General features: G+C 48.2%; 1 protein-coding gene across 1 annotated transcript in view; it reads left to right on the top strand.

Moving 5' to 3' along the window:
• The window catches only part of PFDN1 (prefoldin subunit 1), a 31,423-nt gene extending 10,634 nt beyond the window's left edge, over positions 1 to 20,789 (top strand). The window contains exons 3-4 of the mRNA XM_032197228.1: positions 4,077 to 4,161; positions 20,570 to 20,789. Of these exons, the coding sequence (XP_032053119.1) occupies positions 4,077 to 4,161; positions 20,570 to 20,653 (169 nt within the window). The 3' untranslated portion in view covers positions 20,654 to 20,789. The remainder of the gene's footprint in view (positions 1 to 4,076; positions 4,162 to 20,569) is intronic.
• The last annotated feature ends 143 nt before the right edge of the window (positions 20,790 to 20,932 follow it).

Below are 20,932 nucleotides of genomic sequence, written 5' to 3'. Positions count from 1 at the left end.
GTGCTTGTGTCTGGGACAGATGCCCGACACCAGAAGTTTCAGACATATGGGCTGAAGGTTGAAGTTGCAAGTAATTGAAAATCGGGGTTCTTAATGGAAAATGTTCACCATGAGCATTGCTGTTACTCCACCTTTAATAACTTTAATAACTTGGATGTCATAGTAAAGGCTGGCTTGTGCTGAACAAACATCTCCATAACCTCATTCGTTAGGGGATGGATGTTTCAATATCTTAACACTATGTTTTAAAGTCAAATAAACAGTACGTTTTGGTGCAAACAAACTGAGTTATGGAATTACTTACACCCTATGAACATCACTCTGTGGGTGTGTGCGTGTGACACAAAGGAGCAGCCAGATGAAGCTGACAGCACTGCTGACCTGTGTAACTGGACCCCAAAGGCCAGGGTGGGAGGGAGTGCTGGATAAACCCTGACAAATGGGGCTTCATGTCTAGAGATTTTGAGCTGGGAAGGGTGCGAGATTTCTTCGGAGGGAAACAAGCATCTAGTCCCACAGTGTTATAAATTACTTGCTGTGGCTTAGAGAAACAAAAAGCCCGATGTGGAGCTAGCAGAGGACTCTAGGAAAGAAAATAGAAGCAAGAGGGAATATTTAGAGTGAGGTTTCTCTTTCAGTTCCCTTGTGCTCTATTTTTGTTCCGTGCATTGCTCTTTAACAACCAGTAATCACTGGGATACCAGATCACGTAGATACAGATGGTTCAGAAATACTTCCCAGTGTTACAGAGCTGTTCGTGTTGGCAGCCCAGATCTGGCTGAATACGGCTGTCCTCGAGGACCCCAGTCCATAACTTTCTTCTCTGATTTTCATTGTTTGGTTTTGGGCTTTTACTTCTATGCGGGGGTGCTGGATATATTGCTAAGTATCCGGAGTCAAACATGTTCTGCTCTGTTTTTAGCCATTCCCTTTAAAATGAGTGACCAGATGAGACTTGGTGAATCTGCCCAATATGACCCAGACATTCTTGGTATTATTTAACAACAGGGAAAAAGCTCATGTGGAGAGGATTGTCGTCAAGCTTTGCAATTAACACCATGTTGTTGAGTGGTGTATTCTGAGTCATCGCTTCACGGTTGATATTGTACGTGTCGTGTCCGACAGACCTGTCTGGTGTGTGCTGTGACCTGCTGGCTGTATCTAAGTGAGAAAAGCTTCATTTCCAGTGACCACAGTTACCTGGAAGACTTTTCTGCTTGTCTTCTGTGGACTCTCAGTACTTAAAAGTCATCCCAAATGAGGGTACAAGCGCTCAGAGCTTGGAGCCTGTTATGATGGACTTGTGGAATGGTCCGTGGAGGAAGTTCTTCAGTTCTTCAGTCCCTGAAGTTACTGTGTTTGAAAGGCTTGTTCACAAACTCACGCAGGAAGAGCTAAATTCTTAAAACCTCCCATGGTTCTTTCATGAATTTAAAAACGCATAAATAACCAAATCTTACAGAACAATGTGACAGTGATAGTGCCTTATTTTCCTGGGTTGGTGAGGGGAAAAAACGATCAAGTTGGTGTTTTAGTTAGAGTAACCAGAATATTGAAATCCAGGTTAAACTTAAACTCTGGTTTATTACAGGTGCCCTGTGGTGCTTCTTACCTAAAGATCAGAACAAGTACTGTGTTTTTGCAATTGCTGCTGTAAGCCACCGTATTTCTTTTGGTAAAAACTTTGGCCGAGATCCTCATCATGTGTGTGTTCCAAGCCAGAAGCTAAAACACTGATGAGCCCTTTGGGTCTATACAATGTTGGAAAGTGAAGGCCTGGATTTAAATAGTTAACTGTGGACTTGAACTGCAAGTGATGACAAACTTGTGACGGATGCTGCTGTCTGAGCCATTTGGTCTGCTTCTGAGCCAGCTTGTGGACCCACACAGGTTCCAGTCCACTGTTTTCTCGCTTAATAAAATTGGAGTAGTGTTTGTGTCCAACTGCCCGCTTGGGGCTTGTCAGTGCTAACTTCAGCCATCCAATTTTAATTTGCTGTTGCAAGTCTGCCAGAGCGTTGCAGGAGGCTGGGAGGGGGTTATTTTCCCAGATGACTGCTGTTGACATTTGTAGAACAGGAGTGAAGTCAGCCGCCCGTTTGTTCAAAGTGCCCGTAACCTTTCCAAGCCTGCAGGGATCACTTCAGTGTCACGTAGCCCTTCAGAAATCTTCCCAGCTGCAGCACGAGGAACATTGATCAAGCTGTATCAGTTCAGTTTGCTATTTAGGCTGGAGACTTCACTGGAACTAAGGCTGTTGACACTACTCTACAGTTGGGAAGCTGACGAGGAGGTATTCCCTTCTTCTTTGCCCATCTTGAGTTTTAATTTCCAATGTGTTGTACCTACCCACAGTTCTGCTCTCATGCATTTCAGGAATGGATGTGACAGGCAGTTCTCTTTTTTGCTATTGCGGTGCTGATGCAGAGTAGTCTGTTTTCAAGCCAAGCAGCAGATACCATTTATACTCAAAGAACATTGTCCAGGCTCTGAGCAAACCCATTAATAATATCATTCCTTCTGGGAGTTGGCACTACCAAATGATCGCAGACTCTTCTGTCGTAGACAAGGAATGCACTCTGATTTTGCACTGTCTAAAGCTGTTCACGGTAACTGTCCAGGCATGAGCTCGTGTCACCTGGCAAGACGACACTGACCCAAACACTCAGCACTGCTGGGGGGAGACCTCGACCTCATTGGTATGACACAGGGAGGCTCCTTCTAAATCCCCTGAGGGACTTTCTAAGTAGGGAAGGGGCTCATCTCCAGCTTGTACATTCTTTATGTCTGGAAGGAGGAAAGGCAACCATAGAGGGTTCCTAAAATTTGTCTGAACTTAGTTGTCCTTTACTTCTTTGCGGGATGCCAGTGCCATGTGCTTGGGAGGTGCTTTGGATGCTTTTGGTTCTTCTGAGCACATCAGGCAGCTTTTGCATGCTGTCCAACGGGACACCGTGACTGAGACGTTACAGATGCATCTTTCAGATCCCTTTGGCAATTAAAATGCGGAACAAATAGAAACTAGTGGCTGCAGTTGCAGTTAAACAACCATTTCCAACCCTGTAGGAAAACGCTCTGAATTTAGAAAACATGGGAATTTGGAGTTCAGTGAGGGTACATGTTAAAGCTAAGCCCTGAGCAGTAGGAGCTGCAAAAGTTGGAGTGAAGGCAGGCGAACCATGTCTCTGTGTTTCTGGTGAAAGCACCTTGCCTTGTAGAAAGCTGTGTTTTTATGCTACAGGTTCATTTAGCTTGCAAGCACTAAAATGGTGACGTATGGCTTTTAGCTGATGAAAGAGGCCTCCTTGATTATACTTCTATCCTATTACGTGTTAGACTGCCATTGGTGAAAACGTCTGTGATGGATACTTTATAAGAAAGAAAGACTCCCATTGCTAGTTGTATGCAAAAACTGCTTTCAAAATATTCACGGACACTGAATTGGAGAGGGTGATCCGTGTCCGTCCATTTTCTTCCTCCAGAATAATGGGTGAGATCAGTGAGCAAACCGTAAAGGCCAGCCCGGTTTCATGGCAGTTATTGCAGCCACAGAATCACAGAAACATAGAACGGCTTGGGTTGGAAGGGGCCTTGAAGATCCTCTGGTTCCAACCCCCCTGCCATAGGCAGGGATGCCACCCACCAGGTCAGGTTGTCGTGTTGCCTGGCTACTTGCATCGTGTTTGTCCACTGGGTTGATGTTTCAGTGGTATGCTGTGTGTATTTTTCACATGTTAAGATCTATTATGAAGGCAGAAGGTTGGTAAGTATTGTAGGGTTGATGAACAGAAGGAAAATCTGGAGTCTATTAATTTAACAGTGAAAGTTTTTATTTGGGATTATTAAATAACTATCGTTTTTAGTAGCAGATTATCACTGTTCTGCAGCTGACTTTTTTGAACCTTTTGGGCAGTCTATCATGGTTGTTTCTTCTGTCTCTGTACAGAACATGCAGGTTGAGAATGTGAATACTTTGCAGAGGTTATTGCAGTTTAACTTGGTGCACAGCTAGGTGTACAATAGTTAGATGTGTAAACAAATATCCAACATTTGTTTCTTTGTTTTTCCACTTGCAGGTTTATTCTTCAGTCTAAAGGAGTGATTCATAATCAACTCTTAGAAAAACAGAGAATAGCAGAAGAGAAAATTAAGGAATTAGAGGTAAGTTTCTGGCAAGTAAAGATGATGAAAGTCGAATATTGAAGGTCAGCAAAATTGTATCTCTTACATTGCTTGTTTTTATCTAGAACTGTTCATTCTCAAGGATCATAACTGGGGGGGAACATGGAGCTGTTAACAAGTAACCTACAATAATTCCTATCACTTGGTTTCTTTGGTATGTCTACAAACTCATGAGTGATGCAGAAAAAGCAGATAAAGTTGGTTGTTCACTCTGTGTCCTGATGTGAAAACTGGAGGTGAGGGTTTCAAATGAAATTAGTGGGAGTTAAGTTTAAAACTAGCTAGAGGATATTTACGTGATTATTTGCAGCAGATAGGTGATATGAAACTCTTTGCCAGTGCTGTGGATATTAGAGGTTTACATTGGTTTAGGATAATTGCTCGAATTCAAGGAAGGGGAATCCTTTGAGCATTACCAAATATGTAGAAATTGCATCCTGCTCAGGAAGTCTGTGAGCTAAATATGTCTGGAGGCTGGGAAAATATTAGGAGGAAGTACCATATATGCCTGCCCTTCTCTTACACTCTTCCCTAGGCATCTCTTGTGGCTGCTGTTGAAGGCTGGATGCTAGGGAAGATGGGACCTAGTTTCTGTGACGTGGTCAGAGCACTTTGGTGTTCTTAAGGCAGAGAAGAATATCTGAGATATATAAAGTAGTGTCTGCACAAGTTCCAGCTGTTTGAACAAGTTATCTAGTGAATCTTGAGTATCTTCTAGTGGCTACAAGTTCAGTTTACACTTTGGAGAAGGGCTTCAGACCGTTCTTTTCCAAGGCCAAGGTTATTTTTTTCTTGTTACCCCTAAAATAGAATTAATGTAAAACTCTGTTCCTTAGCTTTTGGGGAATGACAGAAAACAAAGACTGATTTGAGTTAAGCTGCTTGTCTAATCTGTTAGTGTTTTGAAGGAGGTGAGTGTGCAGACCAGGTAAGTGGGGGCAAGCAGCAACAGGCAGTAGGTACTCAAATAGGGCTGTGCAGTTCTGTCTCCGTTGTCTCCTACTTACACTACAGCAAAAGTGAAATCATATTTTTTAAATTTCTTCTTAAAGCTAAGCTTGTCTGGGGAGCTGTATGGCAAACACGTCACTGCATGCTGTGTTGTGTGTTTTCTGTGTTAGATATTAAGGGGGTTTGTGTTTCTGGTGGCCAGAACCTTTTCTACACAGGGAAAACAAGTACCCCGTGGATAGGCCATATATGTCAGGTCGCGTTAATGCATACGAGGCACAGTCCTTTATATGCTTACGTGATAAAAGTGATTGTATCCTGGCTAATCTGGAACCATTCCAGACACCAGTGGCTTTGAACAAAACCAGCTCTGCAAGTGAAGGTGGAGAACTTCATAGCAGCATGCCTGCAATTGGAGCTGAGCGGAGTGCGCTTGACAGTTCTGGCTTCTTTGCCCTTCAGCTGTGCATCCCAGTTTCTTCCTGTTCCTGGTGGGGAATGATCTTACCTCCTGAACTTTCAGATTGCTGACTTTTTAGAATGGATGGAATTCTCCCCAAATTACAACCTGTGTCATTCTTACATGCAGCCTCAGAGATGGTTGCTTGCCTCAGGTCTGTGGTTATGGCCACTGAATTGCAGTTCCCAGAAGCAGTGACCCTCTCAAAAGGTGGTAGGGATTGTGAAGGTGGTTGCTGCATGGATTGTTTTGGTTTGTTTTCTGTTTAACCACAGATAGTAGGGCTCAGATTGCTAGGTCCTTCCTCAAATCCATCTTTTAACTACTGTTTCCAGCTGTCTGGCACGTTTGTGTAAAGGATATTCCTTAGACTTGGGATTCCCTCAGGAAGAGGATAAAAGTGACAGCTGCTGGAAACTAAGATTTCAGGGGAAATACCTGAGTCCAAGTTAAGAGGGTGCTTATCACAGGAGTAGGGGATTTTGCTGTCCTGAAAACAAGTTGTGACAGAAGCAGGAAAGAATTTGAAACTTTGTGACCTTGTGCTTCCACTACATCATTGTAAAATAAATATCAGAGCAAGATAACCAGATTAAAACATCGCTCCATCAGTTATTAAAACTGGAAAGATTTTAAAGCTTACGTTTATTTTTTGTATTGTTAACTACCTTATCACTCTTATAGCTCACTTTGCATGGCTGGATGAAGCTGGCCAGAGTAATCCTCTGGTATCCACACAGTGTAGCTGAACCGGTTACTCCTGTAGCGTGAGCTTGAGATAATTATGCACTGTGATTGCAGAGCTATTGCCAAGGTGTTGTGAAACATGCATTTTTCATACAAACCCCAATGTCAGAAATGCTGTCACCGCTAGCTTGGTTCTGGTTCTGGAGGAGCACAGCACAGAAGTCTCAGCTCACAGCTAAGCTCTCCTGTAAATCTGCCCAGCTGTGTAGTAAGGGGAACTCCTAAGTGCTGGCTGTTTATGAAAACACATGCTTTAATCTGCTTCAGAGATGTGAACGGGATTTTGTGACGTTCACGGTTGTCAAAATGAATTATGAAAACAGAAAAGGGTTTTGCCTTTGGTTTGAAAGCTTTCCTTCTCTTTCCTCAGATGTTTTCTACTGCAAGCAGTGACTGAAGTTACTCTCTTTGCCTTATTCCTTTCTGCTGGGTTTCTCTGCTGTTCAAGTGTTGTGTTGTCTCTTTTCTGGCAGCATCACAAATGAGTGTGATACTGCGCAGCAAAGCAGCAGGGAGAACCCAAACCGTCTTTGTACAGAGCTGTGAAAAAAGACTTTGCTGGAATATGTGCTCAGTGTACTTTGTGAGGGGAACTGTGTCACCGTGTCTCTGAAAATGCCCAAAGGGGTACAGATATATACAAATAAGGGGGTAAACGTGTAGTCTGTCAGTTAATCCTCAGAAAAAGCAGGGTAGCTTTACCCTATTCCTTCCAGGTAAGGTATGAATGTGTGCCTGTATATTCATTTAGCAAACTTAACTTCACAACTTTTGGATAATCCTTTGGAATCTTAATAAACTGCCTAGGCTTGCTTGCAAAATGCACATGCTTGCCTAAAGGCTATGCCACTGAAGCTTCCAAAAGCCTTGGATCTTGCAGATTGATGGCATAGGCTCATGCACTCGCACGGGAAGCTTTCTGCTTAGCCCCAGCAATTGGTTTTTTCCAGTCCTGATAATATCAAATTCTTGTTGTGTTTCACAGCACAAGGGGTATGTGTAAAATCTATTTTGAAAGCATTCTAAAGGGATGAGCACAGACTCTTTTTAGCTCAGCAATGTTTGTGCAGTATTAAGAGAAAAACCAAGTAATGTTTTTCTTCCCTTGTTTTTAAGGAAACATGATATGTGAGGGGTGGAACAATGCTTTGTTTCAGGAAACGTTATCCGTTTCCATTGTAGGGCTAGATGGATTCTGTTTTTAAATGTGGCATTTTAAAAAGAACAAACTCTGATATTATAAAGACATGGAAAATTGATTCTTCATTAGGGGTGGAGAAAGTGATTATTGCTGTGCGTTTTCTCTGATAATATCTGATAATCCCCCTCTCTCCTGCTATATTGAGCATGTTTAGTTGTCAGGCGTTGTCAGACTAAATTTCTAAAAATAACAAATAGGGGGGAGGCTGTGCTGGGCAGCTTGGACTGTGTGTCACTGAATTTAGCTCCTCCATGCAAAGGGCAACAGCAACCTGCAGCTTTTTTTGTGGAATTGAATATCAGTTTTAAAGCTCTGACCGTAATATTGTTGTGTGCTTATTTCCCATGCAATTTTTTTTCACATGTGTATGGAGACTGAATATTTAATGCTGTGGAGCTAAAGTTGGTTTCGTCTCTGTCTGTCTGAAGTTGAAAATACAGAGGTAAAAGGTACACTCAAGTGCTAGATCTCTAATTCAGAAATTCTTCCTTTGATCCCAAAAATGCCATGTCCAGTTGTCTCGTCCCACACATGGAACTTTTTTGCTCTGGTTCGTGATGAAGAATAAATATTCTGCTCTCAAACACCACGACGCTTCTCATGCAAATGCTTAGATGGTTTTGTAGGGCTGGTTCCTGGTAAAGTCAAAATGTCACTGAATTACAGTGCTGTTTGGTGATCAGATGTCAGAATTACCAACACTTCTTCCCCATTGTGGCCTGGATGCGAACTTGCTTGTGCTGGGGAGCCCTTTCTCTAATCCTGTTCTCTAGGAGCTTTCGGATGGCCTTGCTGCAGCCCTGGGGCATAACGGCAGCGCCCCTGTTCTCAGCGAGCCTGCAGGGTGTCTCTGCTGGCTGCAAGCTGGTGTGTTTGTGCCCTGGGGAACAGAGATTGAAGTGGGCAAGGTGTGGCTGGGGAGAAATGCCGCAGTCTGGGAGCTGGTGCCTCTTCTTCTCTGAGCATGTATGGCCGGGACGGACTTGCTCCAAATGGCTAAGTGTTTTGGATTTACTCCTAAAGCAATTCTCTGGATGGTCCTTTGTTTTTGTTTTTGTTTTTTTTTTTATGCTAAAGCTGACAACATGGAGGCCCCTGACCTGGCCTCAGTGCTTTTGGCTTTATGGCCTCATCGGCTTGAAGGAAGTTTGGCGTGTGGCTGTCACCATCGCTTCACACAGGAGCCAAGCCGGAACTGTCCCTGGCACGGTTTGCACACCACGTCCATGCAAAGTGGGAGCTCAGCTGCAGCTGTAGTTTGCAAACACACAAAATTTCCCTGGCACAGATCGTTTGCCATTTTGGGGCATTGCCGTGGAGCAAATTTGATTTTTATTTGCTTAAGCTGCTTGTCCTGGAAGATACTGAATTTGTTGCCCACCCCCCCCATCTCCCTCTTATCAAACTTTACAGCACTTGGTGCCTGGGAGTTTGGAGTGTTCATATCCTCTCCTCTTGTCCCTGAATCACACCTTGGAGCTTCATTAGCTTTCCCTGGCCATCAGGAGGCCTTGAGTCCAGATGCTCACCACAGACAAGAGAAAAATAAATGCTTTCAGAGGGTCTCGTATTCCTACACATTATCTCCTCCCTCTGCTTGCTGTATAGGGAGGCCGGGCACCTGATGCTGTTGGACAGACAGTACAGAAGTGAATTAAACGTGTATGGTTAACACTTGGGCTTGCATAGATCTCTTAGGATTCTTTGGGTGCTGACTTCTGGGCTTGGTGATGTTTTTGGGAAATCCATTTCACCTTGACCTTGTTGGCTTTTGACATCCAGGCCTGAGTTTGCCCTCAGTGAGGGCTCACCTATGCTTTTCAGCCTAGGACAGGTCTAGAGTCTCGGCTTGCTTTTGGATGACGTGAGTGGTGTAGCTGCTTGCTGGAGCCTGCTGTCAGCCAGGGAGCATCCACAGGCACTCCCATAAGAGAGCAGGGCACAGGCAGAGCTGTTCGCACGCATCTGTTCTCCACTGACATGCTCCTTTTGAAGAAGGAAGTACTGAAGCTCATTTATTTATTTATTTTTTCCAATAGTTCTGGCTGTTTTACAGCGCAGGAGGAGAATCTGCATTCTCATTTTCAGTTTTGAAAGGGGAAATACTTGGAGCAATGAGCAAAATAGGCCTTAAAATAATAATAAGGCGAAAAGGTTGAGTGTAATGGACACAGAGCTAGCTAACGCTCCTGGGATAAAGCCATTCTTTATGGAGAAGCCCTCTGGACTGGGACCATACGAAGTTAAGGTAAATATTTGGGCATAGCTAATGCTCCACTATTTGTTTCTGTCCCCTAAATGGTTTCTGCTGGTGACTGTACGAATAGTATGCTTGTTTCTTGCTCTTGAGGCCATGGATGAATCTGACTGATGACTTAATTGTTTAAAGCACACATTTGATCTTACAGTTGTTTGTGGAAAGTGAAAATAGTAAGAGGATTGTTTTCTTCCAGCCTAATTTACGTGTACTTTATGCTATTTTTCTTTTATCCAGATCACATAATTTCACTCTCATCCCAGACAGATGCAAGTTAATTGCTTGCAGGTAGCATCCTCCAGCTTTACATGGGAACAGATGCTCTTTGGTAATTGCAAGAAAGAAGTTGTATTCTTTTTTTTTTTTTTCTTTTTCTTAACACTGGTGCTGATGGCTATGTTAGGTTTGTTAGATGAAGGTCAAATAAGCAATTTTCAAAGCAGAACATACCTAAGCTTGTGCTATGTTAATTAGTGCGCAGGTCACGGGTTGCAAAATGCAAAGTAGTAACCTTTCGGATATAGAAACAAAATCATCACATTTGAGAGGGAATTCCCAGCTCTCTGAAAGGATCATCCACTGATTTAGGCGTGGGATGGCTTATGAAAGCTTAACATCTCACCATGTTTTTGTGAGGAGTGACTTGTATTTCTAACATCACATGTGTATGATACACATTCACAGGGCTGGATTTTTCATTTGGAGCACTCACTCACAGCAAAAAAATTTCAAACTCCACAGTTTTTGCAAGGACCTAGTTAATTAGTGATTATTTGTTACTCTCCACTGCGCTACAGCTTGCAGATTAAGCACGCAAAGTGGCTGAGAGGGCAAAGGCCTCAACAAGGGCGAACTGGAATTTGGCAACTCCTCTCTCCCCTGTAATTTTAGGTGGATAACTGTAGATTTTAAAAGTAGGAGAATAATGAACATGAATGTTGTTCACTTTTAAATCCTTCAGAGCCTACCTATAGAGATGCTTTCGAAATACAATTATCCTAGAAGTTTAGGATTTTTGGTTTTGCTCTGACAAAAAATGAAACTAGCGGAAAAAGCTTTTCAAAGTAAAATTCGCCAATACACTAGCGTTTCTTTGCAATTCAGGGAAAAGTGAAGAACATTACGCATTACTAGAAAAATAAATCTTCTTCTGTCTAAATGGTTTGTCCACCCAGGAGCCTACATTTAGTCATCTGGGTCTGAAAGTTGCTTGTTTCCTCTGATTAGCGTTAAAGTGCTCTTATGAATACATTGAAATCATCAGAACATAAAATTGATAGATAAGCCTTTCTTTGTCGTTTTAAATCAGGGTCTGAATCATTGTCAAAGCTTTCCTTTGTACTTCTGGCTGCGGAAGTATCCAAAGCAATGAGGATAGCTGGATGTTGCTCCCTCCGAATTCTTCGTCGTGTGAGTAATAGTTAGTCACAAACCAATGCTGCTGCACTTGACTGAGTCACCAGGACCATGCAGTCACTCCTTGCTGTCCTTTGTACCAGGCAATTCAGTGGCTCTGGGGAGGGGGATTATCTGTATCTGGCACCCCCATCCCCCTTGTCTTGCCTGGGGAGAACAGGAAGCCTTTATTTGGAAAGCGTGCTCCTGCGTGTGAGAGACCTGACCCAGCCCTGAGTCAGCTTTGCAAAACCACACCTTGCTCGCTGGGTATGCAGGAGGTTGTCACAACTTCCTGCTGGCCCCGTGCCACTGCCTGGTTTACTTTGCTAATCTGCCCGAAAATGTGTTCCTAGTGGGGATGTGGCAGTGCCCGCTCTGTCAGTGAGGCAGGTGAGTCCAAGGGTGTCCAACTTGGCTGGGTGAGGGGACGGTGGTTAGTTGGGAGTTCACATCTTCTTGTTGCTCTCTGAGTCTTTGAAATTGGCAGGAGTGATTTTACATCAAAAAATGGCCTCGTTTGGCCTGAACTGTAAGATCTGGATGAAAGGTATGGCGTGATTTTACAAGAGTCACAGTGCCAGGAGATGCTCTGGTCACTTGGTACTGACTGCAGGAGTACAGAAACCCAAGCACAAAATTAAGGAACTTAGCACATTTTGCAAGAGGCAGTTTGGTGAGGGACATTTGCGTGCAGAAAGTGGGGATTTTCAGAATCTGGGTAAGTTTTCCCTCCCTAAATTCTCTGTATTTGACCTGACTCTGCTGTCATGAGTCTGGTCAGGCGTATTGTAGTGGGCTTGAAACAATGTCCCTCTGAAATCCCTGCTCTAAATGGGTAACGTTTCCAAGAAGACATCTCCTAAAGGGAGTTTCTGAGCTGATAATGTATTTCTTGCTGCCACCTACTGAAATATTCCCAGTTAGCTTTCTTTTGTAGTAAACGTCAGGCTAGGGTGCAGAAGTTCACTGGAACAATCGTCACTTCCCATTTGGGGAAAGCACCTGGCTCCACCTCTCATTAATACGCTGGCATGTGTGGCTGACACGACACTTAGTGTGAAGCATGCTCCAGCATGGGCTGGGGCTTTGGTACAGACAGGGTGCTCTGCAGCTATGTTCTGCTGCCCGTTACTTCACCCCAGCATCTCTCCAAGGGTTGCCTCTGTAGTACCGTGTTTGGAAAGCAGTGAATGCTCTTCCAAACTAGTTTTTTTCAGAATATGTTCCTCATTGTCTCAAAGCCCTATAATAATGATGTTGGAAGCCCTTCTGGTAGTACTGTGGGTAGGATCAGTACATGGTGAAGGCAGATTTGCACCAGCAATTCTTTAGGCAGGTGCTTCTAAAGATCCCCCGGAGTTGGCAGGTACATTAGGTCTCCTTTCTACTTGGGACAGCCTTCAAATAGGAGCCTTGATATAACTCATATCGTGATATAACTCTCATCTCCTAGGTCTACCTGGGACAGCCTCTGCTCTCAATTGTAATCCAGACGGCTCCGAAGTGACCAAGAATCCCCATTGCCTTCTGGAATGAGTGGCTAAGGGAAAACCCAGGGATGTGAATCATCACTTCTCCTCCTAGGTGAATGGCATCATCGTGCTTCTGTCAGCAGCTGTCATCAGAAACTGGCTCTACTCCCTTCCTATTGCACTTTACTCTTGGGCAAACTGTAGGCAACTTCCTGAGAGCAATAACTGTGCTTGGAAAGTCTTGAAGAGTATCTAAATATTTGGTGGTTGCTGCAGTGTGTAATTCCCAATGTGTACTATGTGCGGTGCTGGGTGGACCCAGCAGGGCGTGGGACTCACCCTCCCAGCCCTGTCAGTGGTGCCCACTGTACGGGAGTTTCTCCCAAAGCAGGAACAGCTGGCTGCTGCTTGGCACGTCTGCCCCTTCCCCACTTACCAGTTTCAGATGGCCGTGACATTAAGCAAAGCGCACGTCTTCGGCACGCCAGCTTCAGCGATTTGAGGCTGACCAAAATATCTGACGTGCCGCGGCAAATGGTGGTGGCTCAGGGTGCTGGTCTCTGGCAGGAGGTATTTGGGTGATTCCAACCATCCCAGCAGCAGCAGCGGCCCTCGAGTAAGAGAGATGTGCTGCTGCTGCTGCTGCCTGCCCCCCCTGTGCTGGCCGCACAGCTCTCCTCCCTCTTGGGAAGATCCCTCTGCAGATGAGCGTGTGCACCCAGCTCCGTCTGGGGAGCTGCTTATCACTTTCCCAAAGAGTGCACACACAGAGCCCGCGAGGAATGCCAAAAATGACCTGGGTTAACTTTGGGAGATACAGAAACTTTAGGCTAGCAGGTTTATTGAGACTGTCACAAGATGAGTTATATCAAGGCTCCTATTTGAAGCACGGCATCATGCCTGAAGACTCTGTGGCATTTCTCCACAACAGCCTTCTGAGCACGGGAGCAGCATGCCAGCAGCTGAGCGTGCTGCAAGCCACGGGGAGGCCTTCTCTAGAAAGGAACCTGCCCGCTTGTTTCATCCTCACAAGTTAGGGATTGCAGATTTTTTTATTATTATTATTATTTTTTAAACCTGAAATGAGGAGGCATGTTCCAATACCAGATCCTTACATTTCCATGGAGACACTTTTGTTTGGGTTCATGCACTTCACATTTGTGTTTGCAGGCCAGGGGTAGAGAGAGATGTTTTTTTTTTTCTGGCTGAGGTGAAGAGAAAAAAGTAGAATTTAAAGAGTGAAAGGAATAGGAATTGAATGACAAAACGCTGTTTGAAAAAGGGAACTCACATGCGAGTGCTAGGCATTAAGCAACAGGAGTAGACTTTGGCTGCTGTGTGTTGGTTTCTTGCTGAGAACAGAAGTGCTGTGCTGTCTTTCGGAGCCGAGCACGCCTGCCTTGAAGCACTGCACTGAGTTACCCACCCTGGACAGTGCTCAGGAGATGTGTGCTGCTGTGGCCAGCGCTGGCAGGCTCTGAAGACAGAGGTGTCTAAATCACAGCGTTGTGGGAATACGTGGCCTTGATCATCTCGATCCAGTCCACGGGGAGCTGAATAATAGTTTTTCCTTGCTGTGGAATTTGTGGATGCTGGCTCTTTAATCTGCCAGGAATGCACGGCCTGGCTGTGTCACTGTGCCTCTCAACAAAGGCTTGGTTTCTTGCAGCGTGATGCAACACCAGTGGAGGTGGGAAGTTCACGCGGTGCCAGAAGGTCACCAGCTCTGCCTGCGAACCGGAGCTCCTGTTGTTCTTCGGGGTTGTGACCTGCAGGTTTATTTGCATTAAATCTATTATTTCCGCAGCAGCTGCTGAGGGCAAATAGCACGGAGCCGACCGGGGAGCGTGCTGGCAGCGGCTTACCTGTGACAGGGAGTGAAGTGCCAGGGCGAGCCGTGGCACAGGGTAACAGCAGCAGCAAGAGTTCACGGCATCGTTTTCACTTTAAGCATAATCACTAGGGCACGGACTTGTTTCTCTGCTGCACACCAGTGAGAAGCAGGAGCAGCAGATGAAGGTCTGGGGGTGTTGCCTCACCTAGCTGCTGACTGAGGCTGCTCAAGGTGATGCTTTCAAAGAGCTTGCACGTTGTCCCCAGGTGAGGCACAGAGGACTCCAGGCATCATGGGGCCGCCTGTGAGCTGCGGGCAACCTCCTTGGGGTCACAGTGGGCACCCTGTGAAGCAACTGCCCTGCAGGAGGGCTGCTGTGGATGCCAGCCAGAAGCTGTGCAGTTGTCCTCTCTTCCTTCTGTAGACTCCCCGCGAGCACCACACGCTGTCTGACGTGGCTGTGGCAGAAGCCGGTCGTATTTTTGGTTGCATCGTCCTCTGAGCACATGGGAGGTAGCAATTTTACTTTGTGCAGCTCTCCTGAAAACATATGCAGGTTATCATGTGCTGTTCCTCCCTTCAAGGCTGCAGCAGGGCCTGGAGGTGTGGGAAGCTCCTGAGATTTGGGAGGGGTGAGGTGAGCACGGCCAGGCAGGGGCAGGGCACCCTCTGCAGTCAGGGAGCAGGAGAGCCTTAGCAGGGCTCCTGAGCCACACGTAGGCGTTGGGCAGCTCAGCCCTGTGGCCTGCAGGATGGATTTGCTCTGCTGCCCAAAGAAGCCTTGGCTGTAGTTCCCTGCCCTCCATCTGGGCGCCAGGTAGCCATTAGCGTGGCAAACCTGGTTCCAGAAAGAAGATTGAAGAGAAAACATTTCTTCAGGGCTTGTTTTCAGGCCTGTGACTTGTTTTGCTTCCAGCCACGGCAGCCCTTCCTGGCGAGGGAAGATAACTCTTGTTGGCTACAGGACTGGCTTGAAGAAATTGTGAAACTACAGGCTTGGAGGCACTAACTGCGCCGGCTTCTTGTGAGCAGCTCAGCATGAAAGCAGCCTCCATGCAGCCTAGACCTTGCTAACCTGTAGCAGGGTGTCTGTACCGGGTGTCCCAGCATAGGTGGCAGCCCCCTTCCTGGGTGGGGAAGCAGCAGAGAAGGAGGGGGGTTGAGAGGCTGTCACCCCAAATAGTGGGTGCAGGAACCCCGGGGGTTTTGGTGCTGTGTGCATTGCGTGCTGGGTGGGGAGGGCTTGCTGGGTGCTTCAGCAAGGCAGAGGGGGCTCCAGAAGCTGTGCCTCTTCAGCAACACCCAAGAAGTGTATTTTGCAGTGAATGCAGAATCACAGAATGGTTTGGGTTGGAAGGGACCTTAAAGCTCATCCAGTTCCAGCCTCCTGCCATGGGCAGGGACACCTCCCACTAGACCAGGTTGCTCAAAGCCCCATCCAGCCTGGCTTAAACCCAAGACAGGTGTGAACCAGGACTGGCGAATTCACATCTTCCTGCCGTGCTCCCTGTATTTCTTCCTTAGTGCTTTTCTTGTAACTGCTGGTGAGATGCCAGCACCTCACTGGACTGCCCAGCTTCACTGCGGAGTGTGGTGGTGTTGGTTGCAGGCCGTGGACGTAGGCTTTCCTGAGAGCAGAACGGTGAGTGCCACCTTCACCTACTGGCTTTCCAAAGCAAGTCTCCTTCCTCAATCCCTCCCTGAGGCTCCATGACTCGGGCAGCCGTGTGCCTCTCTGCTTTGGGTAACCACTTGGTCTCGCCAAAGGCACACTGGAGCTTGTAGGCTGGCTGGTTGGTGTTTTTCTTGTGCTAGGAGGCAGTTTCTGGCTCTAACGGTGTGGGTGCAGATAAGAGCTCTGAATCTGCAGTGTGCGTGCTCCGAAGCTTCCCAAGTCAGCAGCTTTCCGTGCATACACCACACACGGCCAGTGTGCTGCTGGGGCCAGCTCAGGCTCCAACTGGTGAGCACCGGGGTTAACGGGCTAGGGAAGGAGTCTCGGCAGCCTTCGATTTCGTTCGGGACCCAAATTAGCAGCACAGTTCTGGCATCGCACTGGAAATGTGCTTCTAACTGCACTTGCCTTGGCACACGCAGCAGCGGATTCCTGCTTGGAGCGCTAAAAGCTCCTCCACAGGAAAATACACGCAGCTCATCCCCTGAGGAGCTACAGCCTCGCAGCCACGGGCTGGCCCGGCGCTTTGGGTCAGATGCCTTGGGGCTGCAGGTCAGCATCGAGGTCGGAGAGTCTTGGATGTGGGGTTTGGGGAGGCTGCAGATGGTGTTTCTTGTGCAGCCAGCAGTTACTGCCAGCCCAGCGGATCTGGCAGGACTGGAACAGCCTCAAGGATGACTTCAGAGCGGCGCTGCCAGACCCATTACTTGGTTTTCTCAGCGCTGGTGTGACGAGGCAGAATATGTGTCAGCTGGGCTTGCTCACAGAGCTGCTCCCCAGGAAGGAGGATCAGATAGACACCGAGTTTCCTGTCTAGACCCCAGTAATTGTGGCGAGGAGAGTTTTGCATGTAAGTTCCTGCTCTTTCTCCTGTGATTACCTAAGCAGAAACCGGGCTGCAGCTTCTCAGGAAGGAACACCTTGCTCCTGCCACACACATAGGAAAATATCGTGATAGTCTGCCCCTCACCCTCCTTTACGTGGGCCGTTGGTCCAGGTGAGAGCCAGCTCTGGCGCTGCTGTGCTGGCTCTGGCGCTGCACGCTGCCGGCCTGGAGAACAGCTCAGAAAGCTTTCAGGCTCCGAACTGTGGGTGCAGCATTTCCCTTGCCTGCCCCAGCAGCAGGATCTCCCTGAGCGCTGATGGGATGGAAGGGGCTGTGCTGGGGGGTGCAGGTTGGGTGCTGCCTGTGCTCCCCACAACCCTCTTCCCCCAGCTCCCGCCTCGTTTCCTTGTCCCTGGTGTGGCTGCTCAGCCTGCTCCGCTTTGCCCTGCGCTGCTCCCTCTCAGCTGGATCCCCAGCCGGCCCCAGCTCGAAGAGGTTTGGTGCCACGGCCTCTGAAGGGATGAGTCTGCCTGGAGACCACTTTTGGGAGAAAGGAGTAAAAGCATCAGGACCGGTGCAGATCCTCTTTCCCCATCATTTTCTGCTAGAAACTGCGTAACCGAGGAGAGGGATTGAGGGAAAATGCAAATTTCCAAAATCCTGCCCAGCCCGTGCCTGCAGGTGATGCTTACCTAACAAAGTGTCCCCTTGCCATGCCCCGTGTGCTCTAACACCCTTGTTCCCCCATTTCACCCCACAAGTGGGGAGGGCAAAACACAACAAGCACAGGAGCGTGTGACAGAGCTCCGTGTACGTTCCCCATGGCACCCATGGGCACTTCTGCAGTGTGTTGGGCCAGATTAACACTCAAACCACTTATACATGGGGAGGTGAGGCTCAAAGACTCTCCAGCAGTTCCCTAGCCGTGCATGTTTGCAGTCCCCCTGTGTCAGGATCCCCAAACCATTATTTGAAGCCTCTCAGGTCCTGTCTGCATGTGGATGCTGCCTCATGGCCAGCCCTGGGCTGTCTGCAGGAGCCAGGCTGCCAGCAGAGGGATCTCTTCAAATGTCTCTTTCCTGGTGGGCATAGGTGGAGAATGGAGAGGATAAAGGGTCTGTTTTGTAGAACAATATAAAAAATGTTTTGAATGCATAGAAATGGGCTCTGCTGGAGCTGCTCTCCTATAGCCAGCAGAGCGAGGAGGTTGCAACTCTGGGAGCTTCCTCTGAGCGCAGACCCGTGCAGCTTCTCTCTGACGTCTCTCCCCTCCCAGCCTTCGCATTCAGTTCCCCAGATGTGAAATCCATCCACGTCTTCCAGGAGCAGCAGAACACAGAAGTCCTGCCCTGCCAGGGCGTCAGCGCCGTGCTGGGAAGTCATTAGCAGTGGTAACCCACAGGGTGCTTCCTCTCCACCAGTTTCCTGAAAAGCAGCTCTGAAAAGCACCAGGGATCCCGGGTGTCGGGGGACCATTGGCGAGAGAGATGAACCATGGCCATGGCTTTTGTTAACAACCTTTGCTATTTAAATAAAAGTCCTTCAGTAGTTGGAAAGGGAACTGGGAGGGGTGTCATCGCAGAGTGGGAATTTGTCAGGTACATGGAGGTGTTGCTGTAGGGTCAGCTGTGAGGGGATGGATGCAGAGTGGTGGCAGCAGGGCCCTATCACATGCTAGTGGGTTTTCCTTCTGCGTTCTGCATCCCAGCTCTGTGTTTGTGCAAGAAGCATTCAGGAAGCTGCCAGGGGAGCATTGACTTGGCATTTTTTGCAATCTGGCAAAAAGGGGGCTCACCCCTAACCCCCTCCCTTCCCTCACAGCCATTGGGAGGGTGCTGCTCAGCGTGTGCTTTTGGTGGCCGTGTGTGCCCTGTTTCCACACCACCCCTGAGCAGCAGGATGCTGCTCTGCTTCAGCAAGGCAGTGGCCGGGGGTGAGCACCCCGGAGCAGTGTTTTAGCCCTTTTTGTTCTCCCCCTCTGCAGTTTCCCATGCGTGGCTGAGCAGTGCTGAGGACCTCCCACGTCCCCTGTAGCTATTCTTGGCTTTCAGAGAATCATTCAGATTGGGAAAGGCCTCTGAGATCATCTAGTCCAACCTTTAACCCAGTGCTGACAAGTCCACCACTGACCTATGCCACCAAGTCCTACATCTCCACGTTTCTTGAAGACCTCCAGGGATGGCGACTCAACCACTTCCCTGAGCAGCCCCTGCCAATGCCACAAAACATTTTGGGTAAAGGAGTTTCTCTTAATACCCAACCCAAACCTCCCAGGTGCAACTTGAGGCCGTTTCCCCTCCTCTCATCACTTGGATGAGCTTTGGTGGGATTGGGAGGGATCATTCATATCACACTGGGTTCCTTTGCACGTGTTTAGAGGTGGTTCGGTGGAGCCTGTGACAGGATGCTCAAGGCTGAGGCTCTGTAACGTGAGAATAATCCTGCCCACGGTTATTGGCACCTTGCACATCCCCAGGACAGGGATGTACCAAGCTCCCCGGGCTGGTGTGAAGGAGCATTTGCTAGGCTGGGGCTGTCACCACCCCGGGGAGAGCTGTGCTGGGCGCATCGCATCGCAGTGATCCCCGCTGGGCTTTGCGGAGGTGAGGATCGTGGTGCTGCGTGGGCAGCGAGCCCTGCACCTGCACGCCCTGTGCGCAGGCAGCTGCAGCCTGCGGAGCCCTGCGTGTGCCTCAGCAGGTGGTTGTGCAGCCCCAAAGCTGCTGGGTGACCCCTCCGTGAGCCCACCGCCGGGGAGCCTGCCCCGGGCTTCCCCCAGCCCATCAGCAAGCACTGGAGCGGCGATTTCCCGGCGCCCAGCAGCACATGGACAGGACTGCTTTCTGTGGGCCTGGCATCCGTGGGAGACTGTTGTGTCTGTTGTTTGGAAACCCAGAGAAAATAGTCAAGGGAGCCAGTTGCAGATTTTTCCAGTCACCTAGGAGAACCCAGACGAGCAGGAAAAAATGCTGCATGGTGAATTCCTATCTTGGGATGCACAGCTTCGGTCTGCTTCCCTGCCAAGCCTGGACTAATTAAAGATGATTAAAGAAACACATTTTGTGATGATGGCAGGGAATTTCTGAACATGCGGCAGATAGAAAAGAGGGTCTGGTTTCTGAAAACACCCAGCTGGGAAAAAAGAGCCTTTTTTAACCTGAGTGTGAAAGGGTTCTGGTGCGGGTTGCTGATAGCATAAGCAGGCTCCAGCATATTAATTTATCTCTGGGCTCCAAACTTTACGGGGTGTGATTTCCTTTTCTTCACTGCTACATTTGATGTCAGACACTTTGTGCAGCTCCGCTGTTGAAATAATCCCACAGCTCTGAGGAGGAGGTCTCAGAGGGAGCAGAACTCAAACTCTGTGTAAACATTGCCCAGGCAAGAAAGATTCAATATTAACACTTCCAGGATGCCTCTGGAAATGAAAACGACTCTCGCACCGGGGCAAGCACGCCGCGGTGTGTGCGCCCTCAGCAGGCTGCTGGGGGCTCTGCCCTGATCACCTCCCTGTGCTGCTGGTGCCAGGCTGGACATTAACTCCCCTCTGGGTTTCTGCCTTGCAGCAGAAGAAGTCGTACCTGGAACGAAGCGTGAAGGAAGCAGAAGATAACATCAGAGAGATGCTGATGGCCCGGAGGGCGCAGTAGCTGCGTGGTTCCCGACAGGCCTGCGGCACCCTCTGGGTGATGCTGGGCAGCTCCGCCGGTGCCGCTCACCACTGCGGGTCTACGCGATGGCTGCTACTTGGCAGTGTCAATAAACTCTACCCCACAGCCTGTGTTAGCTCCTTCTCTCTGCCTCTGTGTTGCGCAGCTGCTGCCTCCCCCGCTGGAGTTTGAAGTAGGTGGTAATAGGGCTTGGGGTGGGTGTCCCCGGGGAATCCTGCTTGCCTCACACCCCAACAGACACGGGGTGCTGCTGGCTCT

The sequence above is a fragment of the Aythya fuligula genome, chromosome 14 (genome assembly GCF_009819795.1).
Source record: "Aythya fuligula isolate bAytFul2 chromosome 14, bAytFul2.pri, whole genome shotgun sequence".
NCBI classification, from domain to species: domain Eukaryota; kingdom Metazoa; phylum Chordata; class Aves; order Anseriformes; family Anatidae; genus Aythya; species Aythya fuligula.
Note: the sequence above shows the minus strand (reverse complement) of the source record. Positions and strands in the feature narration are given on the sequence as shown.